The following is a 27,942-nucleotide window of genomic DNA, read 5'->3' on the forward strand; positions in this document are numbered from 1 at the left end:
TAACACAACGCAATACAAGCAGCGGTACATGTACACACAACTCTTGTTAACCAAGCACTTCTAATGAGATCGTTTGTACAAGAAACTGCGTGCACTAAACAATAACATAATTATCATTATACAAACTATTTCTTTCTCTTATCAGGGAAGTCTAGTGTTGGTTGGTGTGGGAAGTGGATATCAGTGCAATAACTCTCCTCAGTCTCTGGACCACCTCCTGTTGGAAATGGGGCGTGGTGTGGGCGTGGCTTCCTCCTAGCATCTGTCACTCGCACATAAGTATTAGTATGTCCTGGCACAGGTCCTTTAACATACAGTACGTTGTACTTATGGTTGACTCTGTACACCTATAGATAGAGGCAGGACAACAGCTTAGTTACAAATATTCACACCAAAACGGTACATCTATTACAATGAAACGTTTAGTGAGAACAATGCAAGGTTGGCACTATGGGTCAACTACTGGCACTATGGGTCAACTACTGGCTACATTCCTCGACTATTAATTAGCATAGTCTATATACAGTTACTACGACAGCATTCCCACACCACTTTCACCATGACTACCATACCCCCCTCACCTTGAGGCATTGTGCTGTAGCTCTCTTTCCCCCCATCCTCCCTGGCATCTTCTTACCAGGCCATATCCTGCCAGGTTCTTGACCTCCTCCAGTGGCACCCATCTTACGGTGAGCCTTAGTCACGCCATGCGAGGCTGGCATACCGCTCATACCATGACGTTTCATCACTCCAGCAAAGCCCTTCCCAATGCTAGAGGAAGGACATTATGAGTGCTAGCTAGCCACTATTAGTATCTTACGTCTTGGCACAGACATCGACATATTGGCCTGGTGTGAAGTGTGAGGCTGTGATAGATGTGCCCACTGGGAGGAGAGCATCCTCCGATACCCTGAACTCTTGTAAGACTCTCTTTGGTGTTACATCAGCTTTTGTATACTGACCCAGCACAGGTTTGGTTATCTGTATAACATTAGATACATTGACACAGTGTGTGTGTGTGTGTGTGTGTGTGTGGGTGTGTGTGTGTGGGTGTGTGTGTGTGTGTGTGTGTAGAGTGATGACTCACATTCCTAATCTTAGGATGGTTGACTGCTCCAACTTGTAGTCCATTGTACCCCTCTCCCTCGCGTGTACGAACCATCACCACCTCATTGTCCACAATCTGAGGGAGGGGGGTAATGAGGGACCCTCCACACACAGCACAGGGGGTAATAAGGGACCCCCACACACAGCACAGGGGGTAATGAGGGACTCCCACACACAGCACAGGGGGTAATGAGGGACCCCCATACACAGCACAGGGGGTAATGAGGGACCCTCCACACACAGCACAGGGGGTAATGAGGGACCCCCACACACAGCACAGGGGGTAATGAAGGACCCCCCACACACACACACGTACCTGGAGGAGGGTGACAGCTACGGAGGTCCCCTCTTTAGTCCATACTTGACTCATACCTAACTTGATGGCTACAGCTCCACAACGACGTGACGTACGACTCCATTCTCCTGCTTTTAGGGGGAGGTGGGCCACTCTAATAGACGCCGCGGGTTCATCCTCTTTAGCCTCACTATTTAGTCTAGCCAGTACCGATTCTGCCACTTGGAGCTCTTCTCTGGAGAGTGCATCAGAGGATACGGGACGACATGCTCTCACTGCTAATGACCGACAGCTACCAAGTCCTCTAATGAAGCGTAGGGCTTGCTTGAACATAGGCATCGCTTATTTAATACCACGTGGGTCGCGTGATTAAAAAATCACTTGTGGCCTCAAAAGCCAGTTGACCTATGACCTCTTATTTGTACTTTCTAATAGATGCACACTACCCACGTGGACGTACACAGAAGAAATGCAGGAGGCCATCGATTTCTCCAGGTTACAACAAGAGCACAGCAAGGTGAGCTATGTGTATAGTATAGTAGCTATGAACCTCATCCGCTGTAGGCCACCGAGGAGAGCAATGACAAGATACAGAAATGGCAAGCTATAATTAATGAATGACATTTTAATGCGTCCTATTTTGTTGGTGTATAGGGAACAGTTTAAGGCTGACTATGAGGCACTACAAACTAGACTGAGCACACTACCCAATCAGCTAACTCATGACGTTATGGTAGGTTTACCAATAGAGCAGTGCCTTGTGTGTGTGTGGGTGTGGAGCCACCAGTAGTGTAGTGTGTGTGGGTGTGGAGCCACCAGTAGTGTAGTGTGTGTGGGTGTGGAGCCATCAGTAGTGTAGTATGTGTGGGTGTGGAACCACCAGTAGTGTAGCGTGTGTGGGTGTGGAGCCACCAGTAGTGTAGTGTGTGGGTGTGGAGCCACCAGTAGTGTAGTGTGTGTGGGTGTGGAGCCATCAGTAGTGTAGTGTGTGTGGGTGTGGAGCCATCAGTAGTGTAGTGTGTGTGGGTGTGGAACCACCAGTAGTGTAGTGTGTGTGGGTGTGGAGCCACCAGTAGTGTAGCGTGTGTGGGTGTGGAGCCACCAGTAGTGTAGTGTGTGGGTGTGGAGCCACCAGTAGTGTAGTGTGTGTGGGTGTGGAGCCATCAGTAGTGTAGTGTGTGTGTGTGTGTGTGGAGCCACCAGTAGTGTAGTGTGTGTGGGTGTGGAGCCATCAGTAGTGTAGTGTGTGTGGGTGTGGAGCCATCAGTAGTGTAGTATGTGTGGGTGTGGAGCCATCAGTAGTGTAGTGTGTGTGGGTGTGGAGCCACCAGTAGTGTAGTGTGTGTGGGTGTGGAGCCACCAGTAGTGTAGTGTGTGTGGGTGTGGAGCCACCAGTAGTGTAGTGTGTGTGGGTGTGGAGCCACCAGTAGTGTGGGTGTGATGTGTGTATGTTGTGTGTTTTGTGCAGGTGCCTTTTGGAAGGTTTGCATTTGCTCGTGGTCAGCTTTACCATAGCAACGAGGTGACTGTGTTGCTAGGGGATAACTGGTTTATCAAGACCACCACTAAACATGCCCTCGAGATAGTTGAGCGGAGGAAGAAATGTGAGTCAGTGTGGGGATAATGACCCTATTGACCTCTGGGTGGGTATGTATATGGATCCTATTGACCTTTGTACAGATGTGTGTGAGATGCTGTCACAGGAACAAGAGTGTTTGAATGATCTAGAGAAGAGGCAGTTGTTCACAGAAGAGTTCCAGTCAGCAGTAGGGGTCAGAGGTCATATTGTCAGTACACTACTCACTGTAATACATACAGGACACTGTGGAGATCAAGGAGAAGTGTGTTCCCCCTCAGTCATCACCAGGGAAGGGAAAAGGTTATTCATTAGCCTTCAATACACATCGCTCATAAATAGAGCTAGGATAATTGAAGAATACATTTTGCCCTTTGATGTTCTATTTGTTGGGCTATTATTTATAGACTAGAGATTTCTCAGAAATAGGCCTGTTTTGATGTTTAACTTTGAACGCTCAAATTATGTAATTTTAAAATTGTTGATTAGTGCGCTGATGTAATTGTATTGTACTCGTCTTGCAGAACGCAAAGCTTGGGTGCCTAAAGGCAATGTACCTCCTCCAAGGAGAGTGTTCCCTCCCTTAAGAAAAGGCCCGAGGGACACACTAGAGGCTGTATCATCTACAATGGAGAAACTAAACGTTAACGTTCAGAGCGTTAGTGAAAGTGTAACCACGGCAACCAACCAGCCTCTACGGATAACTGTGACTCATGGGGAGGCAAGTAACGACAACACGAGTGAAGGGAGCAGCGAGGTGAGGAAATATTAAGTCTATAATATAATTTTAATCCCTGTACTACAGGGAGGACGACCTTTGTACTCTAGTCCAGGAGACATATTCCCTCGTCTCACTCGACATGATGTTGTTGATTCTGTTGGCATGGCAGCCAAGAGTGTCAGATGGGGTCCCACTGAGTACTCCACACCCCCTGTCACACAAGCCACGCCCCCTCCACCGGGTAGACCCAGGGCAGTCCGGGTGAGGACGCTGTGTGTATGACTATTGTCACTGTTCTTGTTTGTGTGTGCAGCCATTTACTGGTCAAGTGATAGAGAGGATATCGCCCCAGACCACACCCACTACTGACAAAACCACACCAATTGCGGACAAGGTAAGCTGCTCTAGCTAATGTGTATGTGCTCATGACATTCGTAGTTGCAGGGAAACAAGAGAAGCTCACGTTTCAAGTCAAACAGAACTAAAACTGATTAGCTGAATCCTGTGATCACATGTTTGTTGACGTGCAATCATTAATTATACACCACCTGTCATTATATTCAAGGTACCTATAATTATATATAACAATTCAGCTTGTGTGATATGAAATGGCAAAATTATGACGCTAATTATAATAATTTAATGTATTATTATGAGCAAAATACTATACATGTAGGGAAAAATGTTCAGTTTTTTGAGCTGACAGTTGACTAGACGCGTACATCTAGTCGTCTTTTGTCATTTCTGTCTCGGGGTCAGAGTTCTCCTCAAGGAAAGCATCGCTGGATATGTCAGAATACACACTTTGTGCATCGTATTCGCTAGAAGTGCTGACTCGGCATTCCTCGAGGCATTGACTTAGCTCTTTAAAGGTTGGCCGTGATTGGTCGTCTTGTGCCCAACACTCGTTCATGATAGCGTAGATACGACCAGAGCAATCTGATGGTTTCTGTAACACCTTGCCGTGACGCACCCTCTCCATGACCTCTTCATTAGAGGTGCCATAATAAGGCTGCATTCCAAGTGTGAACACTTCCCACATGACCACTCCAAAGGACCACACGTCACCGGCAGTAGAGAACTTGCCATATATGATAGCCTCAGGAGACATCCAGCGAATAGGTAGCACAGCTTGCCCCCTCACGCGATAGTAGTCCTTGCTGTAGAGGTTGTGGCTGAGTCCAAAGTCTCCTATCTTGACTAGAACTCTGGATGGTGTAGCACTGCAATCATCATCAGGGAGAGATGACACCAGGCAATTACGACATGCCAGATCACGATGCACATAGTTCATTACTGAGAGGTATTCCATTCCTTGAACTATTTGCTTGCAGATATCGGTGAGTTGTTCTTGATTGAGTGAGGCAGGATCATCAGACAGTGTAGACTCAGTACGAGAGCGTGGGCGGTCCAGAGGGTTCATGTAGCGACGTTGTAGACTACTAGCATTCTCCCTCAGGAACTTAGCAAGGTCACCTTTATCCATATACTCAAACACCAGATAGTAGGGGGCCTGCGTCATGCTTACAGCTAGGATCTTGACTATGTTCTCGTGGTCAAATCCAAACATAAGCTTAGCTTCATTCACGAAAGCTTCTATTCCATCGTTAGTATCTTCCTTGAGTGTCTTGACAGCCACGTGTGTGTCAGGCTCTGAGCTGCCTTCCATGCCTCGTAGCTTGCCCTTGAACACCATGCCAAAGAAACCTTGTCCTAGTTGCTTGACATACTCTATGTTGGCTTTGGGGACTTGTTTGAATGAAGCGATTGCAGTGGCCACTTTAGGAGGGAGCAGTTGAATACGTGGATATTGATTATTGTCTCTGAACTTGACATTCTTGACAGAATCGTTGCCAATGACATGCAGCTGAGGTGAACTGGCAGTGGTTTGTTTCTTGTGCTTGTACACCACAAACCCAACGACACCACTAACAGTAACACAGATAGCAATGACTACACAAATCCCTAACACTACTGGAGCCACAGCACTAGCAGGATTGGATGATGAGGGGTCCTTGGTCTCAATACCTGCAGGGGAGAGATGGCAATGAGTGAGGTATAATACCGTATAGTGGGTAATTTTCGGGGGACAAAATATTCGTGGTTGAGCAGTATTTAGTCATTTCGTGGATATTATTTTCGTGGTTGCTGCTTGCACTGCAGGTAAAGGTAGGCAAGGTTGCTTCATTCGTGGGTAAAATATTTGTGGTCAGACCGAATATTTTGTGATTTTTGTCCCACGAAAATTACTCTTTATACGGTACTTTGGTACATGATTTTCTGAAAGCTTAAAATGGCTCCTTGAAATTAAATGTCAATTTTTGGTCTGTTTTTGACATAATATACCATACACCATGGGTCTTTTACCAAAAATAAGAAATTATGACCCGTTTCAAATTTGGGATTTGAGCATACCATCTAAAAAAGCTCCTTCTAGTAGTAAGCTTTCAGAAAATCAGAAAATCCTTGACTTTGGACCACAGAGCCGAATCTAGTTACTCTAAATGCAGGGGCTCATGCAGTCTTGTTTGAAGCTTTATACACGTGTGTTAGATGCTATGCATGCACATATGTACCCTCACCAACAATGGAGCATGATTCAACGAGACATAGCTCAACGAGGCCCTGGTTGTTGAAACACCACGGAGCTTTGGCCCACTGTCCTGGATTCCTGCATGTGCTACCAGCTCCCACTAGCTCTGGGTAGAGTGTGGCAGTGAAACTAGTGTTAGTCTCGCTCCAGTCCATACAAGGCAGGTTAGACACTGTGCGTGAGTGTGGGCCACTATAGCTCTGGCCATAGTCACTGCTGTTGTAGCAACCTGCAAGGGGAGAATGGAATGAATGATGGCAAGTCACTTCTGTAGAAAGAAGTCAGCTAAAGTTGCGGCCTAGACTGACTGGCTGGTGGTGGCATATGTTGTGTGGTCAGCATTGATAAGGTTTGTGGTGGAGGGAATCACTTGAGTGCTATTGATGAGCCACCACACCACATCACCAACACCACCACTAATACACTAAATCACCAACAAGAATGTGCAGGCACTCTGGACTCACTGCTGACAGCTTGAGTGGTGATGATGGTGGGAGAGGGCATACACTGCTCACTAGATGAGAGACTGCAATCAGGGCCTAGTAGTTGATTAACACGATGAGTAGAGCTCCAACGTGATGTCAGCTCAGAGAGAACCTTGACAGGACAAACTAGCCTCATCTCATCTCTCAGTGTGCAATGGTCTACACAAGAAGACAGAGGACTAGGAGAGACTGCATGGGGGGAGTACAGTGTGGTAGGGGACTAGGAGAGACTGCATGGGGGAGTACAGTGTGGTAGGGGACTAGGAGAGACTGGTGTGAGCTGGGGGGTGGGAAGCAGCCATGAGCTCAGAGGACCTCTCTATGGGCTCTAACCACAAAGACTTACAATAGCTAACCACAAGTAATTGAATATCAACAGACCTCCATCCTTGCAGAAGGGCAGTGATCCATGACATATAAGGAGAGTGAGAGCATTCTGACAGGCAGGGCTCAGTTTATCCCCCTCTAGACTGTGATACAGGCCCACCATGCTCCCCTCTATATCACCCAGTGACACACTGCTCCAACCCTCACGATTCACGTGCACACTTCTCTCTCTGTAGCCGGACAGCGAGGAGCAGAACTGACCACCATACATCTCACAAGTATCTGCAATAACCAGTAGCACCAATTAACAATGTTAACACTGCACACAAAGACACTAACTATGCGCCAGTACACACTAACACCAATTAACACATAAACCATCCAACACTGAACTACATACACTCACGACATTGTGGAGGATTGCAGTACTCCCACCGACCACTGCCTCTAGCTATGTAGCACCACGGTCGCTCTCCTATGCCACCTGGGTTACGACAAGAGAAGCTAGCTCCATATAGCTCCAGTTGGAAGTGAGCAGGGACAATAGAGTGGGCGTTGGGTGACTGTGAGTACCAGGACTGACAAGGTAACCCACTGGCAGTGCGTGAGAGGTGACCAGCGTAACTTCTACCATTGCCTTTAACACACTCCACTTGTTCCACTACACCCTCACCAGGGCTATCTGTATATAACACATAGTTAGCCTATAATGCATGCTATATGACTGCATGCTTCCTTACCTACTGCAGGGCTGTCTAAGGACACATAGATACACTCCGGGCTCTCTCCTCCAGGGGTAGTGCGATTATCACAGCTGGCAAACAGAGCATAACGCAGTGGGAAGAGCTGATAACGATACTCCTCAAGGAAGGATGGATCCAGGAAGAAGCCACAGAATCCTTCAGCTCTGAGAATGTTACAAGTGTGCTTGCAGAGAGGTCGTGGTACAGGATGACTGGTGGTAGAGCTGGCATCACAATAAGGGTATACACTACTGCAGGCAATGCCTCGAATAAAGTCATAACATTGATCAATAGTCTTTTCAGTGATACCGGCAGTCATATAGCGTGTGGAGGCCAGGTTACCATGGTGACTGGCCGTGTAGGTACCTATCAACCCAATCTGTTCACTTATGGTGCTTTCCAACAACTCTGCTCCGCTATTGACCAGGACGTTTGTGTCTTCGTGGATAAAGTTACGACATATCCCACCGTTGTAAGGTTGACAAGGACTGCAGGAAAGTGCACGGTAAATTAATTAATGCAACCACTGTGTGGTAGACTGTGGTGGATGACAGATGCTATCCATTACCCTCTACACTTGTACTGCTACTCAATAACTGGCTTCCCACAACTCACTGTTGGTGGGTAATGTTCACTGACACTGCATGATATGGAGGGATAAACATGGTCATCACACACACACACACACAGTGGGTTAGGTAGTGACTTACCTGCTCTCTTGATGGTGACCTTCTTGTTGACAGTCAGACGTCTCTTGAGGTATGGAGGGTTCACGTGAATACTAGAGGCAGAGCAGTAATAGTCCCCAACATCAGACAATGAGACTATTATCTGATATCCAGTTCCTGTGAGTGTACCCAACTTACGACCATTACGTATGAGGAGGACATGAGGGGGCGGGGCACCTCCAGCTGGACACTGGATAGTGACAGTGTCCCCTACACTCACTGTCAGTGTGATGTCATCACTCTCCAGGAAATAGGGCGATCCTGTGTGCAGTCAATGCAGAGATAGGCAATGCAGGGGGTAGGATATAGTCAATGCAGGGGGTAGGGGGCTTACTATATACATACAGACAACTTACTTTGTTCCCCAAAGTAGAAGATGGGAGAAGGGAACTGATTGTAGAGGTACATTCCTGTGGTATCTTTATACCTGTTCCGTATCTGGAAAATGTAGTATTTGTCCCTACTGACTGGAGGAGTGTGTGTGTAGTGTGTGTCCCGTGCTTGGCTCGTGTTGATGTAGAATATTTCTGGGGCTGGTAACACGGGACCATTGTCCATATAATCATCAAGATCTTCTGGTTCAAACATGAGCACATACACAGAGTATCTGCGAGAGCCATGACAATATTCCATGTGGGTAGGACGAATAGTAGAGTCCCATTGTACAGTGACCATCTGGGTAGAGTTGATAGTGCTCACTGCAGCACTCATGTTGACAGCATCAGGATGATAGCAGCTAGGTTCATTGTCTGTGACTACTCCTCTGATCTGGTGCTCTGCATACACACACATATAAGCACATAAGCACATAAGCACATAAGCACACATACAAAACGGTGACTTACGTAGTTCTGAGTAGACATCAAATCTTGCTTCAGTAAATCTGTGCTGCACTTTGCAAATATAAAATCCTCTGAAGGCCTCATATTTCCTATCACTGCATGATGCAATGGTTAGGCCGCAGTCTAGTTGTAGTGAACCAGTAGAGTTAGGCTGGCCCAATATCCTGCGGCACTGTGGGTCTGCCACACTTAATGCTAGACCATACTCATTGATCCAATAGTGTGTGTCCGTCACTGAATGATATTCTTTCCCAGAGCGCGGCCTGAAAGTCCAGCTCACTGCGAACTTATATTCCTTAAAAACGAAATTCTTTGTACCATTGTACTTGACTCTGCAGGGTATGTGGCAGGAGGTGGGACCGATATCAGCGTCATCAGTTTGGATATTCTTAGTGCCAGCTATAGGGAGAGAGGGGCCAGGGGGGAGGAAGAGAGGTGGTGGTTAGCACAGAGGGGGTGCTAACAGATGATAATTACTGCTCTGCTAACACACAAGGGAAAGTGGTAATAGTAGCAACTTAGCACTCAACCACTATTAAACTTGTTAGGGATGGATCACTAGATCAGATTATTACTGTGTGTTCAGCTTAGGCTGGTCTGATTGTAGAATGTTCAGTGGAGGGATCATGTCACGTCAGTACATGCAAGCAGAGACATAATTATATGAGCTAGCTGTACATGGCTCAACTGACATACTGTATATATTCATTATTGCAGCCTCACCGAAATCACTTGCGAGGGAGGCTCCCACCAGCAGCAGGACTAGTAAACCAGCTCTTATCATCATCATCCCGTACAGTCTCTCTGGTTGGCTAGCACAGTCAGCCAGTGAGTCAGTCAATACAGAGAAAGCCTGAGCTGAGGTGTCTATATAGGAAAATGTGCAGACCGCAGCATCTAATTATACGAAAAACAAGCTCCTGGCCACATAAAGAAATATTAAAAGCTGTACTCTACTGTACTGCTCTGACTGTACTGCATGCATGTACTGTACAAAGTACAGTGTACACATGTACACGTACACAAGACCCTCATTATCTCTATAGCCCCTATAAACATTGTAGCCTCTGATCTAACACTACACTTTAGCCGTCCTCTGGATTGATGTCTTCTGACCCCAAGAGAAAGCAAGCCAAGCCATACAGTATGAGCTAGCTCTCGTATTATGTGCTATATATCATCATGAGCCCTAATTATGGTCACACCATTCTGGTGTGTGTGATGCTGTCTAAGTGTCTAATGGGTTTGGGTATAAAGAAAGCCTCAGACACGTAATTAGCCTCCACACAACACATCTATTGACCACCTAATATTATTAGAGTCCTGTGTACATGCGCAGGTGGTCCTCATGTCTCCAGTGACGTGACATGTGTGGAGGTTCTCGGCTTTATCCTGGACACACACATACACTTGTCCGCCCCCTCACCTCACACAACAAATGCCTCGGGAGGACGGAGGGAGCTAGTGTCCGCCCCCTCACCTCACACCCCGGGAGCACGGAGGGAGATGGCGCTCAGTTCCCACCAACTACCACTCAACAAAGGGGAGGGGACAAGACAAACATTTCAAGAGCTTTTATCGTCTTGTGCAGCTGCTGAGATTGTAAGTCTATTTATGTGTAACAGTTTTGGATATTTCTGGCTCAGGATGTGCTCGAGTATGCAGTTGGTTGCTATTCTCGTGCTTCCAGTCATCCTAGGCCATCATGGGATAATGAGGTATGGAGGGACATCTCCGCTGTTGCCATGGATACTACTGCACTGCTGACACTACAGCAACTAGTGCAAGGTATTTTACTACACTCATGTGATAGGTTCATGACCTTCATGTGACGGGTTCATGACCTCTGTAGCTTCGTCCTCTCCTGGCTCTAATGATCTCTGGTCTGGTTTGTATGGAGGGAGAACTGTCAATGTGAGTCTCGTGTGTGTGTGTGTGCGTGCGTGCGTGTACACCCTGCCTCTTGTGTCCTCCCTGTACAGAGGGTGTTGAGTGGCTTCCTAGAGCTGCTCTCTGGTTGGTCGGAGGGTGGACTGGAGGTGACACCAAGCATGCTACACACTATTGCAGTACATGCACAGGCTGGACACAACAGACATGCTCTAGTACAACTGGTCAGTCCTTCCTAACCATGAAGCCACTTGCCTCTAATGTCATTATCAGTGCTCTCTCTATAGGTCAAAGGTGGCGGACAGTTACTCAGACAAGTCACTAGGTAAGCACACACACACACATACACACACAGCAGTGAGACCTTTCACCTCTTAGATTGGACGAACTCCTTGTGAAGGAATCACGAACCCTGAGTGGCCTCGATCGTCTCTTCTCAGAGGTACGCCCACACCACACCACACACACCACACACACACACACACACGCCCACACAGCCGCTAGTGGCGGAATTGTTGGCTGGGGAGTTGTTGGATGAGATTCAATTCAAATCAGGGGCAGAGTTTGAGAGCAGTTCTTTGTTTGGTGATCTCCTCGGTGTAACCATGGTGATAGATAAGCTACACACACAGTTACTAGTGGATAAGAAATATAGTTGCTTCCTGGAACTACGTAACTATCCCACCGTCAATACTGGTGACATCATTTCCTGTCATGTAAGTATGAACCCTGGCCCCTAGCGCACATTAACCCTCTTCCTACTATATAGAGCCAGCTACAAGATGCTCTGCATAGAATACACACAACCATCCAATCTGCTCTCCTTAAGATGCTCAAATCACCTCACAAGAATATGTAAGATCACCCTCACACCTCACACACCACCCTCACACACCTCACACACCACCCTTATAGAGTGCTTGGGTGGCTGGCGGCAGTTGTACATCTCAACATTCCTAGGGTGGGTCCAAGGTTCAGAGGTCAACAGGGTGGTGGGATCCAAGGTGCCTGCTCTGATGGTAAGACACACTACATGTATATAGTGGTGTCATGATGACACTGCATGACACACTACATGTATATAGTGGTGTCATGATGACACTGCATGGCACACTACATGTATATAGTGGTGTCATGATGACACTGCATGACACACTGCAGGTTGGATGGTGAACTTTTGCTCCGTGTTGCTGGAGTTGTGTCGACCATTTTTCAGTAGCAGTAGCTCTGGATCCAAGTTGTCCCTCATCCACTCCTCTTATCCCAGCTCTCCGTTGTGCAGACTGCAGCTCAGTCAAGAGCCTTGCTTGGCAGGGGGACATATTGGTGAGACTAATGCATGCTGGGACATGTCTGGTCGGTATGCTACAGTGGATTGCAGTGCCGCAAAACAGATAATAATTTCTAAGCCTAAACTAGGGGCTTTTCAATATTTCAGTTTGACCCTAAATTATAAATAAAAGAGCAAGCTTACGTAGGCCAGAATGATGATATACAATGTACATGCATGGCAACTTTCTTTTGCAAAGTCTTACGTATGTGTATGTATATATGTGATGACTAAGACTTAACTACCGTATAGCGGGTTATTTTTGTGGGCAACTGACCTCCACGAAATTTAACGTAGGCGTGGCTTACCGGAACGTACGAACGCAGTGCAGGAAATGAACTTTTCACTCACGAAAACCACCGTTTTCGAGTTGGACGAATTTTTTACCCCACAAAAATCACCATACAGTATCTAATAGTGGCTCAGTCTGTGCTGCAATCCACAACGCAATAATTATGTTCACATACCGTATTTACTTGATTAAACGCCCTCCTTGATCGCCCATGGTAAAAGCTCTGATAAATGCCCATCTTAAATAATCGCCCATGTATGGGCGTGGCACTGTGGGTGGAGCTGAACTAGCACGTGGAACCAGTTGCAAGCGTGGCAGCATAGACTATAGATACTTTTTATGGTGACAGAGAGAGAGAGAGATACCAACACAGAGGGAGAAACACCACTTCTATGACTTAAGATTTAAGCTGAGAGCTGTGGCAGCAGCGAAAAAGAGCATAATAACTGCTGATGAGCAAGAGTTTGGAGTAGACATGACCAATAAACGCCCATTTCGAATAAGCGCCAATCTCGTTTAAACGCCCCCTTTACAGACTTTTAAACGCCCAGGCGTTTAATCAAGTACTAATAAATACGGTAATTATATTCCATAGTTATTCTGTAATCTATGACCACTCAACCATGCAGCCTTTTAGCCACTGTGTGTCTAAGCTGTGCAGTCAACCATGACCACTAATTACATTACTAAAATAGACACAACCCAGTGTGTTCATACACTAATTTTAATTTGGCAGAATTTAAAGTTGAAATTCAGTCAACCATGACCGGCCACTAGTAGGGAGAATATACAGTGTGTGGTCATGGTTGAACTGCCAACCAACCTGAAATCCTGTGTACATGTACATTATCTGAAACACTAGTAGCTCTTTATTGGTTGGGAAAGCAATGTTGTGGGCAGACTAATGATACACCATAACCAGCTTGCATGTTGTGGTGTGTGTGTGTGGTAATACAATCTCTCCACTAACACACACATGTATAGAGCTTCTTTATTGCTCCTATTTGAGTGATCTCATTATGTATCCTGTCCACACGGCACACACACACACACACACACACACACACACACACAGAGGGAGGCCATTATGTGGAGGGATATTTGTCAGGAGGTGGCTTCAAGTTTGTAACTGAGTTATTTTTCCTGACACAAAGGGCTCTACATGTTGGACTATTACCTGCAGTCAACCAGTTCACTCAAACTTCCTCTCAACTTGCCAAACAATTGCTGGCTACTAACATGTCCTCTCCCCATCTCAAGCAGCTCAACTCAGTGAGTAGACCCACCCACTCCACACCACACACACACACACACACACACACACACACACACACACACACACACACACACACACTGACTCCCACCCCCACACACAGTTGCACATGCTGGCTGGGACCTGCTGCTTGCTGGACCCTCTGCTTGTACAGTATTGCTCAGAGTTCTACATCACCCAGGCAGTGTGGCTTACTAAGCTACTAGAGGACCATTGTATAGAGAATGACCAGAAGAGCATATTGTCCACTCTACCAGAGCATGCAGTCAAGGACATGGCTCTGTGGCTCCAGTTCATTGTGCTCAGTAGACCCACCTTGTTGCAGGGACTGCCAGTGAGTGTGTCCCTGATACTAACCACTCACTCTCTCTCTCTCTGCCTTATAGTTGACACCATTTATAGACTGTTGTGTGTGTCTATTGGAGCGCCCTGACCTCCTACCTAGTCCATTGGCTCAGAGTAGACTAGTGGGAGTACTTTTAGCCTGTCTCAACAGTGATAGGAGGGCACCACAGTAAGCACCACAAGCATACTCTGTATCCCATATTATACTGTACCCTTCCTCTGTAGGAGACTGCTAGGCTCTGAAGGTTGGGGGTAAGTACACACACACCTCACACACACACACTCAGCCAACACCCACTCCACCCACACACCCACTAGTGGTATCCTTGCTGAATTGTCTGTACTGGTGCAAGCTAGTCCATCAGTGAGAGACAAGTTAGGCCCCGCTCTCCTCCACACCTACGCTGCAGTCAGTGTTGTGGAAGGACTAGATGTGGACAAGGAGAGCTTTGACAAGTTTGCCACTAGGTACCCCTCCTCTGTTAACCACACCCATTAACCACACCCCTATCAGGTACGAGGTGGCTCAGCTGCTACTAAGACTCTGGGCACGTGATGATGCTCGTGCTTCCATTCTAACACAATGCTCTTCCAAGAAGTTTACGGTACTGTGACCTTTGTGTGTGACTAAACCTTGACCCAAGCTCTTACAGGCATTTCTTGGTGCAGTGTTAGACACACTCTTGTATCAGCTTAGTGACGCTCTCTCCCGTCTGAGCAATGTGCATGGGTGTGAGGCTGCCAAAGAAGGTAAGCCCACACACGCGCGCACACACACACACGCACACACACGCCCACTCACTGATAGGATGGAGTGCTTTGTCTGAGAGGGAACGCCGTGAGAAAGAAGTTTTCTTAACAGGAGAGCAACGTGCAGCGAAAGGATTCATGACACAAGCTAGTCTTCAACTAGACCTCCTGGCTCTAATGACACTCAGTGATGTTGTGGTAGAGTGTTTGTTAGACCCCCAGCTGGTCAGAAGGACCGCCCACACAGTAAGTCAATGTGAGGGGTGTGTATACCGCTCACACAGTGAGTCATTGTGTGAGGTGTGTATACCGCCCACACTGTGATTCATTGTGTGATGTGTGTATACCGCCCACACAGTGAGTCATTGTGTGAGGTGTGTATACCGCCCACACTGTGATTCATTGTGTGAGGTGTGTATACCGCCCACACAGTGAGTCATTGTGTGATGTGTGTATACTGCCCACACTGTGAGTTCACGTGTGCACCCTCTTGTGTAGGTGTTGGGGCTACTGGAGACATTGTGTGGACCAGCATCCTCAGAGCTCAAAGTGGCGGACATGGAGAGCTACTCATTCAAACCCAAGGCTCTTGTGTGTCAACTATCCTCTGTCCTAGTACGAGGCTGGCAGATTGCAAGGGGTCGGAGTTCACTCTTCCTACAGAGCATAGTAGAGTATCCGGAGTACAGTGCTTCTACCATGAGCAAGTGTGTCGTTATTCTCTCCACTGAGCAAGTGGCCTTATCCACAGAAATGGCTCAACTATCTCAGCAGGTATAGCCTGGTCATACCGGGGAGTTGAAAATCTTTCAACAGCCATAACTTTAGTACCATTGATCCAATATTATTTATTTCCTGAATATATAAATTTAATTATGACACCATTTACTACACCATTTGAAAGGTCTCCTTCTAATTGTCAGAAAATCATAAAAATAATTGTTGGAAGTTGGATCCTAAGTTATGCTAGCTGAGAGATTCCCCAAACCATTGATTAAATGGGAGGGGGGTTAGCTTTGTGTTATTTTCTAGAATTCAGCTGTTTTGGCAGCTATCTTTGAGGGCCTGTAACTGGTTGTTCCTGTAACTTGTGCTGTCTGATGGAGGTATGCGTGGCCTTAAAGCTGGGTCAACTCAGCCTACCACGAACTAACCCTAACCCTTAATTACACCACCCCCCCACACACACGCGCGTAGGTGGAGTCCCTTCAGTCTTCTGTGGAATCAGCCTCTTTCATTGACGGGGCTGCCCCTTCCAATCATGACTGGCAGAATATTGCTGACTCATCAATAATTGACTCGAATGGTTTGTGTGAACTGTACGTGAGTGCATTGGAAGAGGTCAAGTATGAAAGTGCCGAGCTGGTCGACTCTCATCTACTAGCTGATAAACTGCCGCCGACGCTTGACCCGAGGTCACCAAAGGTCAGAGCTATACTCCGTGATATGAAACAACTACAAGAGTCCCTCCCACTTCATCCTGACTCAGCAATATTTGTTAGACAAGTGAGTGGTATGTTGTTAGACTTGTCATGTCCCCACACCCCACTCACCCACACCCACACACACAGGATGAAGATCGTATGGACCTAGTGCGTGTGCTTATTACTGGCCCTACAGACACTCCATACAGTCGAGGTTGCTTTGTGTTTGATATCCTCTACCCCAGCTCTTACCCCACACACCCTCCTCTGGTCTTCCTCACTACCACTGGAGGGGGTACTATTAGGTGGGCTCATTAGTGGACACTGCTCTCATTATGTCCCGGTGCTTGCTTGTGTGTTAGGTTCAACCCTAACCTATATGCTGATGGGAAGGTGTGTCTAAGTCTTCTGGGTACATGGCATGGAGGAGATGCTTCTGAGAAGTGGGACCCCCTAAGATCTAACCTACTCCAGGTACCCCCCCCCCCCACACACACACACACACACATCACAATAGGTACTGCTCTCCATCCAAGGCATGATTCTCATCTCAGACCCCATGTTTAATGAGCCTGGCTATGAGACTATTAGAGGCAGTCAGGAGGGACATGTAAGTACTGCCTGGTTGGTTGGTGTGTGTTGATTAGCTCTGTGTGTGTGTGTGTAGGATCGGAGCAGACTCTACAATGCTGACCTTCGTGTGCACACAGTGCGTTATGCTATGCTAGAGCAGTTGAGACATCCTCCCAAAGGTAACCACCCACCCCCACCACTCTCCTAGTCCCCCGCCCCCACCACTCTCCTAGTCACCCGCCCCCAACACTCTCCCAGTCACCCACCCCCACCTGACCCTTGTCCCCACCCGACCTTTGCCCTCTACAGGTTTTGAAGATGTGATTCAAGTGCACTTTGCCTTGCAGCAGGAGCCACTATTAAAGCAGCTATCTGATTGGCTGAACCATTGCATATCTCCAGAGCAGCAAAGGCGACTCAGGAAGGCAGTGGATGAACTGAGGACACTGTTAGACTAACAATTGCTCGAAACTCTCATTTATATACAGTTTAGTTTTGTATGACTCACAGTATTGAATTTTTCATACATGTATACGTAGTTTTTGTACGTAATTTTTTGTGCAAAACTTACCGTTTTGAAGTTGTATAATTGTTATACTCAACAAAGTTAATTATAATCCAACAATTAGCAATAATTAATTTTTTATGAAAGTATAATCACAGATCTAGAATAAAATAATTTTACAGATGATTTCAGGTTGGTTGGTAGCCTCCTTCACGAGGCCTCAACAACACTATATATATATAGAAGCCCTAGTGCACTCAACCATGACCACACACACTGTACGCTTCTTCACTAATGTAATTAGTGGTCATGATTGACTGAATGTCAACTTTCGCCAACCAAACTGAAATCCTCTGTACACAGTCATAATACATGCACACACAATAATATTATATACACAACTAAAGAGTGAGTTCTACAAGTCCAGGAACTATTGCTCTGAGCATATCCTGCAGAAGGGGTTTTCCCTGGGAGCAGAGGGGATTCCCCTGCAAACACAGCACTTGGAGTGTCAGGAGACTCTTCAATGCTTCCTTTATAGCCTCCAGCTCTGCAATATCTGGGAGGTCTGGTTGAGGATAGAAACAAGTCTATTATACTTATGTACACAAAAAAGGTGGATACAATTGTTAGTGAGGGAGAGGTGTTGTAAAGGAGCCTGGATATGAGGTAGGGCTACAAGATGGTTGTCATCTAGTATCAGTCTGGTAAGTGCAGGACAGATCAAGGTAGGAGGTAGACACCTCAGAGCATTGCCACTCAGATCCAGCCTTTCATAGGGAAGTAAGTACTGTGTGTGCTCCAACCGAGTCAGCCCCTAACGAACACGAGTACATTAGTGACACACCCACACACACACACCCACTCACCATGCCTGAAAGGTCCAGTGCTGTGAGATGAGTGGAGACTCTCAGAGCTTGTCTCAACATGAACCTGCTCACTGCATGACATATACACACTGCTGTCAGAAAATGGACAATTTTAGTCAGAAATTAATCACTGATCTAAGCACACCATGTAGCAGCTAAATAATTACAATTCAGAAGTCGGACATTCACAACCCAAGTTATGGACCATCAAAGTTGCTTCTAAAACTGCCCCATTTAGACATGCAGTGTGTGTACTCACTGAGGTCAGTGTAGTAGGATTTCCTGAGTGGGTCCACTTGACACAGCCGAGAGGTCATGTGTTGGATTAGGGGGGAATATTTGACAGGATCCAGAGATTGCATGAGGAGCACTGTGGTCAACAAGCACCCTACACACACAGAGTGTAGTGAAGGGTGAGGGGGTACACACACACACACACAGAGTGTAGTGAGGTGGTGAGGGGGCACACACACACACAGAGTGTAGTGAGGGGGTGAGGGAGTACACACACACACATAGAGTGTAGTGAGGGGGTGAGGGGGCACACACACACACACACACACACAGAGTGTAGTGAAGGGTGAGGGGGTGAGGTGGTACACACACACACAGAGTGTAGTGAAGGGTGGGTGAGGGGGTGAGGGGGTGAGGGGGCACACACACACACACACAGAGTGTAGTGAGGTGGTGAGGGGGTACACACGCACACACACACACACAGAGTGTAGTGAAGGGTGAGGGGGTGAGGGGGCACACACACACACACACACACACACAGAGTGTAGTGAAGGGTGAGGGGGTGAGGGGGCACACACACACAGAGTGTAGTGAGGGGGTGAGGGGGCACACACACACACACACAGAGTGTAGTGAAGGGTGAGGGGGTGAGGGGGTACACACACACACACACACACAGAGTGTAGTGAAGGGTGAGGGGATGAGGTGGTACACACACGCACACACACACACACACACAGAGTGTAGTGAGGTGGTGAGGTGGTGAGGGGGTACACACACACACACACACACACACAGAGTGTAGTGAGGTGGTGAGGGGGTGAGGGGGTACACACGCACACACGCACACAGTGTAGTGAAGGGTGAGGGGTGAGGGGGTACACACACACATACGCACACACACAGAGTGTAGTGAGGTGGTGAGGGGGTGAGGGGGTACACACACACACACACACACACACAGTGTAGTGAGGGGGTGAGGGGGTACACACACACACACACACAGAGTGTAGTGAGGGGGTGAGGTGGTGAGGGGGTACACACACACACACACACACACACACACACACACAGTGTAGTGAGGGGGTGAGGTGGTGAGGGGGTACACACACACACACACACAGAGTGTAGTGAAGGGTGAGGGGGTACACACGCACACACACACACAGAGTGTAGTGAGGGGTGAGGGGGTACACACACACACACGCACACACACAGAGTATAGTGAAGGGTGAGGGGGTGAGGGGGTACACACACACACACACACACACAGTGTAGTGAGGGGGTGAGGTGGTGAGGGGGTACACACACACACACACACACACACACACACACACACACACACACACACACACACAGAGTGTAGTGTGGGAGTGAGGGGGTGAGGGGGTACACACACACACACACACAGAGTGTAGTGAGGGGGTGAGGGGGTGAGGGGGTACACACACACACACACACACACACACAGAGTGTAGTGAGGGGGTGAGGTGGTGAGGGGGTACACACACACACACACACACAGAGTGTAGTGAGGGGGTGAGGGGGTACACACACACACGCGCACAGAGTGTAGTGAGGGGGTGAGGTGGTGAGGGGGTACACACACACACACACAGAGTGTAGTGAGGGGGCACACACACACACACGCACAGAGTGTAGTGAGGGGGTGAGGTGGTGAGGGGGTACACACACACACACAGAGTGTAGTGAGGGGTGAGGGGGTGAGGGGGTACACACACACACACACACACAGTGTAGTGAGGGAGTGAGGTGGTGAGGGGGTACACACACACACACACAGAGTGTAGTGAGGGGGTGAGGTGGTGAGGGGGTACACACACACACACGCACAGAGTGTAGTGAGGGGGTGAGGTGGTGAGGGGGTACACACACACACACACACACACACAGAGTGTAGTGAGGGGTGAGGTGGTGAGGGGGTACACACACACACACACACACACAGTGTAGTGAGGGGGTGAGGTGGTGAGGGGGTACACACACACACACACACACACACACACACACAGAGTGTAGTGAGGGGGTGAGGTGGTGAGGGGGTACACACACACACACACACACACAGAGTGTAGTGAGGGGTGAGGGGGTACACACACACACACACAGAGTGTAGTGAGGGGGTGAGGTGGTGAGGAGGTACACACACACACACACACACACACAGTGTAGTGAGGTGGTGAGGGGGTGAGGGGGTACACACACACACACACACACACACACACACACACAGTGTAGTGAGGTGGTGAGGTGGTGAGGGGGTACACACACACACAGAGTGTAGTAAGGTGGTGAGGGGGTACACACACACACACACAGAGTGTAGTGAGGGGGTGAGGTGGTGAGGGGGTACACACACACACAGAGTGTAGTGAGGGGGTGAGGGGGTACACACACACACACACACACAGAGTGTAGTGAGGTGGTGAGGGGGTGAGGGGGTACACACACACACACACACAGAGTGTAGTGAAGGGTGAGGGGATTAGGGGGTACACACACACACACACACAGAGTGTAGTGAGGGGGTGAGGTGGTGAGGGGGTACACACACACACATACACACAGAGTGTAGTGAGGGGGTGAGGTGGTGAGGGGGTACACACACACACACACACACACACACACACAGTGTAGTGAGGGGGTGAGGGGGTACACACACACACACACAGAGTGTAGTGAGGGGTGAGGGGATGAGGGGGTACACACACGCACACACACAGAGTGTAGTGAGGGGGTGAGGTGGTGAGGGGGTACACACACACACACACACAGAGTGTAGTGAGGGGTGAGGGGGTGAGGGGGTACACACACACACAGAGTGTAGTGAGGGGTGAGGGGATGAGAGGGTACACACACACAGAGTGTAGTGAGGGGGTGAGGTGGTGAGGGGGTACACACACGCACACACACAGAGTGTAGTGAGGGGGTGAGGTGGTGAGGGGGTACACACACGCACACACACAGAGTGTAGTGAGGGGGTGAGGTGGTGAGGGGGTACACACACACACACACAGAGTGTAGTGAGGGGGTGAGGGGGTACACACACACACACACAGAGTGTAGTGAGGGGTGAGGGGATGAGGGGGTACACACACACACACACACAGAGTGTAGTGAGGGGTGAGGTGGTGAGGGGGTACACACACACACAGAGTGTAGTGAGGGGGTGAGGTGGTGAGGGGGTACACACACACACAGAGTGTAGTGAGGGGGTGAGGTGGTGAGGGGGTACACACACACACACACAGAGTGTAGTGAGGGGGTGAGGTGGTGAGGGGGTACACACACACACAGAGTGTAGTGAGGGGTGAGGGGGTGAGGTGGTGAGGGGGTACACACACACACACACACACAAACACAGAGTGTAGTAAGGGGATGAGGGGGTTAGTTAGTGCTCACATTTGTTGGATGGCTCTTCTTCCAATAGTTGCTGACAACTTTCCAGTTGAGACGCCAGTAGAGAGGGTGTGGCTTGAGTATGTGTCCATGGTAACAGCCCGTCCCCACGCACCCAATACACAGCCTCACCTACACACACACACACACACACACAATGTAGTGAGGGGTGAGGTGGACACTCACACACAATGTAGTGAGGGGTGAGGTGGACACCCACACACAATGTAGTGAGGGGTGAGGTGGACACTCACACACAATGTAGTGAGGGGTAAGGTGGACACTCACACACAATGTAGTGAGGGGTGAGGTGGAAACCCACACACAATGTAGTGAGGGGTGAGGTGGACACACACACAATGTAGTGAGGGGTGAGGTGAACACCCACACCCACACACACACACACACACACAATGTAGTGAGGGGTGAGGTGGACACTCACACACAATGTAGTGAGGGGTGAGGTGGACACCCACACACAATGTAGTGAGGGGTGAGGTGGACACACACACACAATGTAGTGAGGGGTGAGGTGGACACACACACACAATGTAGTGAGGGGTGAGGTGGACACCCACACACAACACCAGCTTACTGGGGGAGAGGGAGATGTTCTGTTGATCAAAAGAGATGTTGATTGTACTTGGCAGTGTAGGCAGTGTGGTCTGATAGAGTGTTGTAGGCCATTCCCCCTCACACACAATCTCACACACAATCTCCCCATCCATAGTGATACACAGTCTCTGGTGGACCTGAGTGGGCAGTGTGGAGGTGGATAGTGTGAGTGGTGCTCTCACATTGAGGGGTTGGTTGAAGGATATGACCAGCTTTGGTTGGGAGGATACTTGCAGGTATACCATATCCACAGAGTCTAGACACCTCACTACAAACAAGGTGGGGGGTCAATATGTATAGCAGGGTGGGGGGCCATGACTTACCCTCCCCCAATAACCAGCGATGATAGAACCATGCACTCTGGTCATCAGGATCAGTGAAGAATGCATTCTGAGCCAGCTCATGTTCTGTAGAGTGAGGAGGGGCCAATACACACACACACGCACACGCCCACACACACCCACCCACCCCCACTAGCAGTCCCACCTTTAGCCAGTGCATCACCAGACACCAGTCCACCATCATCAGAGGGACTGCCACTAGAAGGATGGACTAAGGGTAGGAGCTGACTACGATAGTGCCATGCTGAATAGTTGGAGAAGTTGGATGCTATCTTGTCATAGGTAAAGGACAACTCTTGATTGACAGACACACAATGAGACTGCTGTATCACAAAGCGTCGATGGTCCCAACAATGAACTGTATTATAGGAGAAGATAAATATGTTTTTGTGTGTGCATGTGCTTTGTGTGTGCATGTGCTCACAGTTTCTCTCATCATAGTTAAGTAGCTTATCACACAAGCCCTTCTCTCTGACCCAGTCTGCTTGTGGACAGTGTAGTAGTATCCATTGTCTAGACAACCACACGCAGTAAGCCTTGGGGTTCACACGGAGACAACTCTCCAACAAATTCAACTCTTTGCAACACAAGAGAGAAAACTCCTCATCACTCCTGTACAGGGAATACGGTCACTGAGGGCACACCCACACCACGCCCACACACACATGTTGGCCTGTCTCTCCACGAAGATCTCCCTCCTATAGTTCCAGAGTGTGGCTATCTCCGGGTTAACACAAAGCACTTCCCTCGTTAGTGATAGGCACTCATCGTCAAGGCAACCAGACTCTCGCTAAAAAGGAACTACACGTGTTTGACCACACCCACATATTGACCACACCTACCTTATTGAATATTTGTGCCATAACTGTTTTATACGCACTGGCTTTGTCATCTCTTTCCTTCTTTCTTGCCCTATCTTGCTCTTCGCTGGAGCGCACTTTGACCCTGCCATGCTGTAAGTACATGTACATGATATATGATCTGAATAGGTATCAGTTAAAGCATAGATTGAGTATATGGTTAAAGTACATACACCTAGTACCTACCATCTTTAATATCACGCTCACAGGCAGGAACAGTTAAATTATGACCACCAGACAGATCTTTGAGGTCAAAGGTTACAATTCCAGCTATATAGATAATATATAGACAGAGCGCGCTAGAGGGCGTGGTTCAAGACAGCGATGGATTTAGTGATGAGTGGAGAGATGCTTGGAATGGCCGTGACAGTGGTGGTGCAGTTCTTTATGGTGTTTGGAGGTATCCTACCGTATCTACCCCAGTATCTGACTGTGTACCGCTCCAAAGATGCTCATGGCTTCTCCACTTTTGTGTGCTTTGTGATTATCGTGTCTCAGATCCTCCGAATACTCTTCTGGTATTATTAAAGTGTGTGTGTGTTGTGTCCACCCACATGCACTGCAGGTTTGGCAAGCACTATGAGCTGCCTCTACTGCTGCAGAGCATTGTCATGATTCTTGTCATGTTGGCCATGCTGCACATCTGTACGTTCGTATCAAAGAAGAAGTCATCTCTGGTTGTAAAGAGAATTACTGGTACCCCCCCTCCCTGCATGCTATACCACCTCACCTCACTATAATTATCCTTTCAGATCTCAAGTGGGAGGAGTTTTGGAAGTGGACGTATTTCTCTGATTACTGTGTCTTTGTGTTGTGTCTGAGTGTGTGCGGTGGTGCCTTGACCTGGTGGTTGAATGGAGTGCCCATTTATGTTGAGGCTCTCGGCTTCTCCTCTCTGTTACTGGAGGCATGTTTAGGGATACCTCAGTTCAATAAGAATTACCGTAACAAGTCCACAAAGGGAATGAGGTGATACTGCAGGCCTTGCTATTATATGACTCCTGTGTATATCTCACCCTAACTAGTGTGGGGATGGTGTTGCTCTGGTTGACTGGAGACGCTGCCAAGACTATCTATTTTGTTCTCAGACAATCTCCATTTCAGTTTGTTATGTGTGGAACTTTACAATGCATTGTAGATGTAGCTGTACTAGTTCAAGTGTTCATTTATTGACATTTTGATCAATGATAATTATTGAATTTTGAGTAATGTTGATTAAAAACAACACTATTAATATAATAACTGATTGGCTATGACTAGTAATCAACACACTCAGTACAGTAACACTTGTGTGCAGAGAAGAACAACACAATATAAATTATGAGTTAGTTTATCGCAGTACATAATAGACACAGTATCCAAGCACTGCTACGAAGCCTACCAACAGCCAGGGAACAGACCAATCAGATTCATTATCAATCTGATTCTTTATTGAATGAATTTTGTCCAATGTTTTCTGTCGTCTCATTTCACGTTCTGAGACAAACCTACAAAAAATAAGAGTTTATAACAGTATATATACAGTTGTATCACCTGCCCACTCACTCTGGTCCTGCTGACAACTCTCCGTTGTGTGTGGACACCATCTGGGCTAACTCGTCCAGTTCAGACAATAGAGCTCTCTCTTCATCTTCTATCTCACCGCCACCCACACTAACGGTGGTCGGTGGTGGCGGCTGCTCCCCCCCACCACTATTAGTGAGTACTGGTGGAGGCTGTACCCCCCCACTCAGAGTAGTGGTGGCTCGAGCCTGCTTCGCTGGGAGAGGGGGGGGTCTTTGAGGAGAATCGCCTCCTCTTCCTACCCCTAAAAAAGGATCAGATGAATTGTAGATATCGACTTTAGCTGGACTGAGGCTACGTGCTGGCACTGGGGGTCCTTCCTCTGCAGGGGGTCCCTCCTCTAACTTCCTGCGTTTGGTTGATTGCTCATTACCCAATGGAGGGGATGTTGGGGGACCTAGGGTAGTAAAAAAATTAACATTGCAGGAAGTATAATTTTATTGGCAAGTGAGAGGAGTGTACCTGGTGGGCGTGTAGTGGGCGGTGGAGGTGGTCTCTCATAGGCGTCATCACTGTCATCAGAGTAGTCAGGGGGTAGTGTGTCTGGGGGGCGAGGGGGGAGTGGTGGGGGGAGCTCCTCTGAAGGTCTACCATACTGCCGACTCAGACCTGGATATTTTCTCTCCATACGTTCGTCCTCATCCTCGTCAACATCACCTGTGAGGGGGTGGGTATGAGTGTGTGATGTGTGAGGGGTGTGACTTACTGTCAGTGTCATCGAGGCTGTCTTCCTCTGACTCTTCTGATAGTTCTGGTTCATAGCTACTTGTTTCAAGATGAAGGTCTTGTATGGCTCCTTGGAGAATGGCAATGTAAGAGAATCTCAGTTGATCTGGTGTTTGGATGAGCCCTAATCTCTGCTTACGCATGTCCAGTAACACACTCTGAGTGTTAACTGCACCGAGGTCACTTACTCCCTCCAACTACAGGAGAAAGGTGGTAACACTAGACAATGAGGAGGAAGGACTTACATTGGCTAACATGAGATCCACTAAACAGAAGGTGCCAGTACGCCCAATCCCAGCACTACAGTGAACAACACAAGGTCCCACACTCTCTCCCAGAACACCACTACCACGAACAGCATACAGGAACTCTAGGAACACATCAGGATTCTGAGGTACTCCAAAATCAGGCCACTTGGTATAATGGTAGTGCAGGATTACCCGAGACTCTTCAGTCTGCACATATACACACATAGAGGAGGTCATACATACGCACGCACAGACAGAGGGGGTGTACACAGAGGGGCGTAGACGCGCACACACACACACACACAGAGGGGTGATGGTTATACCTCTGTATTGATGAGCTTGAGGTTGGACAGTTGATATGATGGCTCCTCTTCTGTACCAAGGTTCTCAATAGTGAACACTCCAGCTTCAAGTGGTGGGTCCTCTGCGTGTGGCCAGTAGGGAAAGCACTTGCTCTGTGGGGTGTGTGGAGTGGGTGTGTGGGAAGTGAGTGGTGTGTGTGGAGTGGGTGCTTACCATTCCTCGCTCCACACACTTGTTGAGCATGACTATTCCTGACGAGTTATTCTCCCAAACCATTTGCCAGAAGTGAGGGCACGTATGTTCTAACGGTCCTTGCGTTAGAATGAACTTTCTTTGCACCTCTTCAAACTGTAGGAGGTATAGGAGTGGGCTAGGAGATATGCTGAGTCAGCAGCTTACCCGAACATGGTTGGCATTAATGTAGTCATTGTCAGGATTATCCAACACCACTCGAGTCGAGTCAACTGGAGGTATACACTTATTGAACATTGTGTATAATGAAACCATTTCAGTGTATGTGTTTACTAGCAACACACACGCACTATAGATTGTACACACACGCACTATACACACACTAATTAAAAGACTTACTGGGTAGGACGTCTCGGTATCTGTTCCGTATGACATTCAACGGTTTCTTGGCCACCAGTTGAGGACCAGCATTCACTCGAGAGATTTGGTGAAGTTTCTGTATAGTGTGTTATGGGCCTGTACTGAGACTAGCTCTAGCTCTATGGTAGGGGTCATGGGCCTGTACTGAAACTAGCTTACCTGGAAGAGGAGCTGCCAGCCTCCCTGTTGACCCTCGATCTGTATAAACTCTACATCCATCTCTAGCTCTAGAGTAGCTGTGATCCTACGATCGTGTGTACGTACGTCTTCTAGTTCTTGCCAATATTAATTATTATTATTAAGCGAAATGCAAGAAAAATTAGACACACAAGCCCCGCCCACTCTAGAC

The 27,942-nt window shown here is 48.1% G+C and overlaps 7 protein-coding genes across 10 annotated transcripts; 3 read left to right on the forward strand and 4 right to left on the reverse strand.

Moving 5' to 3' along the window:
• Window positions 1–40: 40 nt before the first annotated feature.
• LOC135343402 (large ribosomal subunit protein uL3-like) lies at window positions 41–1,783 on the reverse strand. The gene is made up of 5 exons (XM_064540408.1): window positions 1,424–1,783; window positions 1,088–1,183; window positions 821–981; window positions 582–771; window positions 41–347 (listed from the first exon to the last, which is right to left on the reverse strand). The coding sequence occupies exons 1-5, from the start codon at window positions 1,739–1,741 to the stop codon at window positions 126–128; spliced, it is 987 nt and encodes a 328-aa protein (XP_064396478.1). The 5' UTR covers window positions 1,742–1,783; the 3' UTR covers window positions 41–125.
• A 48-nt stretch (window positions 1,784–1,831) lies between these two features.
• On the forward strand, window positions 1,832–4,308 carry LOC135342401 (unconventional prefoldin RPB5 interactor-like protein). Of its 2 annotated transcripts, none has more exons than XM_064539130.1 (10): window positions 1,832–1,919; window positions 1,967–2,006; window positions 2,062–2,135; window positions 2,871–3,006; window positions 3,083–3,174; window positions 3,221–3,281; window positions 3,503–3,735; window positions 3,784–3,960; window positions 4,013–4,093; window positions 4,138–4,308. In XM_064539130.1, exons 1-10 carry the CDS (start codon window positions 1,872–1,874, stop codon window positions 4,192–4,194), a joined length of 999 nt encoding a protein of 332 aa, XP_064395200.1. In that variant the 5' UTR covers window positions 1,832–1,871; the 3' UTR covers window positions 4,195–4,308. The 2 variants fall into 2 exon arrangements, with proteins under 2 accessions (XP_064395200.1, XP_064395201.1); XM_064539131.1 differs by having other exon boundaries at window positions 4,144–4,308.
• Window positions 4,270–10,302, reverse strand: LOC135342397 (muscle, skeletal receptor tyrosine protein kinase-like). Its single transcript, XM_064539124.1, has 11 exons — window positions 10,141–10,302; window positions 9,421–9,816; window positions 8,932–9,351; window positions 8,558–8,836; window positions 8,463–8,487; window positions 7,845–8,335; window positions 7,511–7,786; window positions 7,159–7,386; window positions 6,757–6,966; window positions 6,282–6,521; window positions 4,270–5,727 (listed from the first exon to the last, which is right to left on the reverse strand). The coding sequence occupies exons 1-11, from the start codon at window positions 10,205–10,207 to the stop codon at window positions 4,424–4,426; spliced, it is 3,936 nt and encodes a 1,311-aa protein (XP_064395194.1). The 5' UTR covers window positions 10,208–10,302; the 3' UTR covers window positions 4,270–4,423.
• A 78-nt stretch (window positions 10,303–10,380) lies between these two features.
• LOC135342398 (uncharacterized) lies at window positions 10,381–17,900 on the forward strand. 2 transcript variants are annotated; one of them, XM_064539125.1, is made up of 26 exons: window positions 10,381–10,561; window positions 10,757–11,019; window positions 11,064–11,205; window positions 11,270–11,331; window positions 11,400–11,531; window positions 11,595–11,632; window positions 11,686–11,749; window positions 11,805–12,023; window positions 12,077–12,162; window positions 12,223–12,326; window positions 12,469–12,633; window positions 14,005–14,201; window positions 14,306–14,536; window positions 14,589–14,716; window positions 14,773–14,799; window positions 14,866–15,015; window positions 15,062–15,152; window positions 15,201–15,297; window positions 15,356–15,543; window positions 15,796–16,071; window positions 16,495–16,803; window positions 16,869–17,026; window positions 17,084–17,195; window positions 17,239–17,331; window positions 17,389–17,473; window positions 17,604–17,900. In XM_064539125.1, the coding sequence occupies exons 1-26, from the start codon at window positions 10,522–10,524 to the stop codon at window positions 17,750–17,752; spliced, it is 3,606 nt and encodes a 1,201-aa protein (XP_064395195.1). In that variant the 5' UTR covers window positions 10,381–10,521; the 3' UTR covers window positions 17,753–17,900. The 2 variants fall into 2 exon arrangements, 1 of the variants encoding a protein (XP_064395195.1); XR_010396864.1 differs by lacking the exon at window positions 17,604–17,900 and having other exon boundaries at window positions 17,258–17,331; window positions 17,389–17,455.
• A 257-nt stretch (window positions 17,901–18,157) lies between these two features.
• Window positions 18,158–24,438, reverse strand: LOC135342400 (geranylgeranyl transferase type-2 subunit alpha-like). 2 transcript variants are annotated; one of them, XM_064539127.1, is made up of 13 exons: window positions 24,328–24,438; window positions 24,124–24,234; window positions 23,947–24,071; window positions 23,706–23,893; window positions 23,427–23,639; window positions 23,264–23,347; window positions 23,123–23,208; window positions 22,921–23,077; window positions 22,329–22,457; window positions 18,928–19,056; window positions 18,669–18,739; window positions 18,424–18,616; window positions 18,158–18,358 (listed from the first exon to the last, which is right to left on the reverse strand). In XM_064539127.1, exons 1-13 carry the CDS (start codon window positions 24,328–24,330, stop codon window positions 18,201–18,203), a joined length of 1,647 nt encoding a protein of 548 aa, XP_064395197.1. In that variant the 5' UTR covers window positions 24,331–24,438; the 3' UTR covers window positions 18,158–18,200. The 2 variants fall into 2 exon arrangements, with proteins under 2 accessions (XP_064395197.1, XP_064395199.1); XM_064539129.1 differs by lacking the exon at window positions 22,329–22,457.
• Window positions 24,428–25,346, forward strand: LOC135342402 (solute carrier family 66 member 2-like). Its single transcript, XM_064539132.1, has 4 exons — window positions 24,428–24,659; window positions 24,707–24,837; window positions 24,894–25,110; window positions 25,167–25,346. The coding sequence occupies exons 1-4, from the start codon at window positions 24,466–24,468 to the stop codon at window positions 25,312–25,314; spliced, it is 690 nt and encodes a 229-aa protein (XP_064395202.1). The 5' UTR covers window positions 24,428–24,465; the 3' UTR covers window positions 25,315–25,346.
• Window positions 25,307–27,914, reverse strand: LOC135342399 (tyrosine-protein phosphatase non-receptor type 2-like). Its single transcript, XM_064539126.1, has 10 exons — window positions 27,753–27,914; window positions 27,573–27,669; window positions 27,381–27,445; window positions 27,195–27,329; window positions 27,002–27,133; window positions 26,676–26,885; window positions 26,411–26,627; window positions 26,167–26,361; window positions 25,687–26,101; window positions 25,307–25,628 (listed from the first exon to the last, which is right to left on the reverse strand). Exons 1-10 carry the CDS (start codon window positions 27,810–27,812, stop codon window positions 25,472–25,474), a joined length of 1,683 nt encoding a protein of 560 aa, XP_064395196.1. The 5' UTR covers window positions 27,813–27,914; the 3' UTR covers window positions 25,307–25,471.
• Between the last annotated feature and the right edge of the window lie 28 nt (window positions 27,915–27,942).

The sequence above is a fragment of the Halichondria panicea genome, chromosome 10 (genome assembly GCF_963675165.1).
Source record: "Halichondria panicea chromosome 10, odHalPani1.1, whole genome shotgun sequence".
NCBI lineage: Eukaryota > Metazoa > Porifera > Demospongiae > Suberitida > Halichondriidae > Halichondria > Halichondria panicea.

Bases quoted from the DNA above. Each gene is read 5' to 3' on its own strand.
- LOC135343402 (XM_064540408.1), bottom strand. From the start codon at position 1,741: ATGCCTATGTTCAAGCAAGCCCTACGCTTCATTAGAGGACTTGGTAGC. The intron at 1,184-1,423 runs GTACGTGTGTGT...CCCCTCCCTCAG, and splicing joins TAGCTGTCACCCTCCTCCAG to ATTGTGGACAATGAGGTGGT. The intron at 348-581 runs GTGAGGGGGGTA...CTCTATCTATAG, and splicing joins CTACAGCACAATGCCTCAAG to GTGTACAGAGTCAACCATAA.
- LOC135342401 (XM_064539130.1), top strand. From the start codon at position 1,872: ATGCAGGAGGCCATCGATTTCTCCAGGTTACAACAAGAGCACAGCAAG. The intron at 3,007-3,082 runs GTGAGTCAGTGT...ACCTTTGTACAG, and splicing joins AGTTGAGCGGAGGAAGAAAT to ATGTGTGTGAGATGCTGTCA. The intron at 4,094-4,137 runs GTAAGCTGCTCT...TGACATTCGTAG, and splicing joins CCACACCAATTGCGGACAAG to TTGCAGGGAAACAAGAGAAG.
- LOC135342397 (XM_064539124.1), bottom strand. From the start codon at position 10,207: ATGATGATGATAAGAGCTGGTTTACTAGTCCTGCTGCTGGTGGGAGCC. The intron at 9,352-9,420 runs GTAAGTCACCGT...GTGTGTATGCAG, and splicing joins TGATGTCTACTCAGAACTAC to AGCACCAGATCAGAGGAGTA. The intron at 5,728-6,281 runs GTGAGGGTACAT...TCTCCCCTGCAG, and splicing joins TGAATCATGCTCCATTGTTG to GTATTGAGACCAAGGACCCC.
- LOC135342398 (XM_064539125.1), top strand. From the start codon at position 10,522: ATGTCTTCTGACCCCAAGAGAAAGCAAGCCAAGCCATACA. The intron at 11,020-11,063 runs GTAAGTCTATTT...TTTCTGGCTCAG, and splicing joins CTTGTGCAGCTGCTGAGATT to GATGTGCTCGAGTATGCAGT. The intron at 17,474-17,603 runs GTAACCACCCAC...TGCCCTCTACAG, and splicing joins GTTGAGACATCCTCCCAAAG to GTTTTGAAGATGTGATTCAA.
- LOC135342400 (XM_064539127.1), bottom strand. The intron at 18,740-18,927 runs GTGAGTACACAC...TATGTCATGCAG, and splicing joins ATCCTACTACACTGACCTCA to TGAGCAGGTTCATGTTGAGA. The intron at 18,617-18,668 runs GTGAGTGGGTGT...CGTGTTCGTTAG, and splicing joins CACTGGACCTTTCAGGCATG to GGGCTGACTCGGTTGGAGCA.
- LOC135342402 (XM_064539132.1), top strand. From the start codon at position 24,466: ATGGATTTAGTGATGAGTGGAGAGATGCTTGGAATGGCCGTGACAGTG. The intron at 24,838-24,893 runs GTACCCCCCCTC...TTATCCTTTCAG, and splicing joins GGTTGTAAAGAGAATTACTG to ATCTCAAGTGGGAGGAGTTT. The intron at 25,111-25,166 runs GTGATACTGCAG...CACCCTAACTAG, and splicing joins AAGTCCACAAAGGGAATGAG to TGTGGGGATGGTGTTGCTCT.
- LOC135342399 (XM_064539126.1), bottom strand. From the start codon at position 27,812: ATGGATGTAGAGTTTATACAGATCGAGGGTCAACAGGGAGGCTGGCAG. The intron at 27,134-27,194 runs GTAAGCACCCAC...CACACCCCACAG, and splicing joins AGTGTGTGGAGCGAGGAATG to AGCAAGTGCTTTCCCTACTG. The intron at 26,628-26,675 runs GTAAGTCCTTCC...TTTCTCCTGTAG, and splicing joins TGGATCTCATGTTAGCCAAT to TTGGAGGGAGTAAGTGACCT.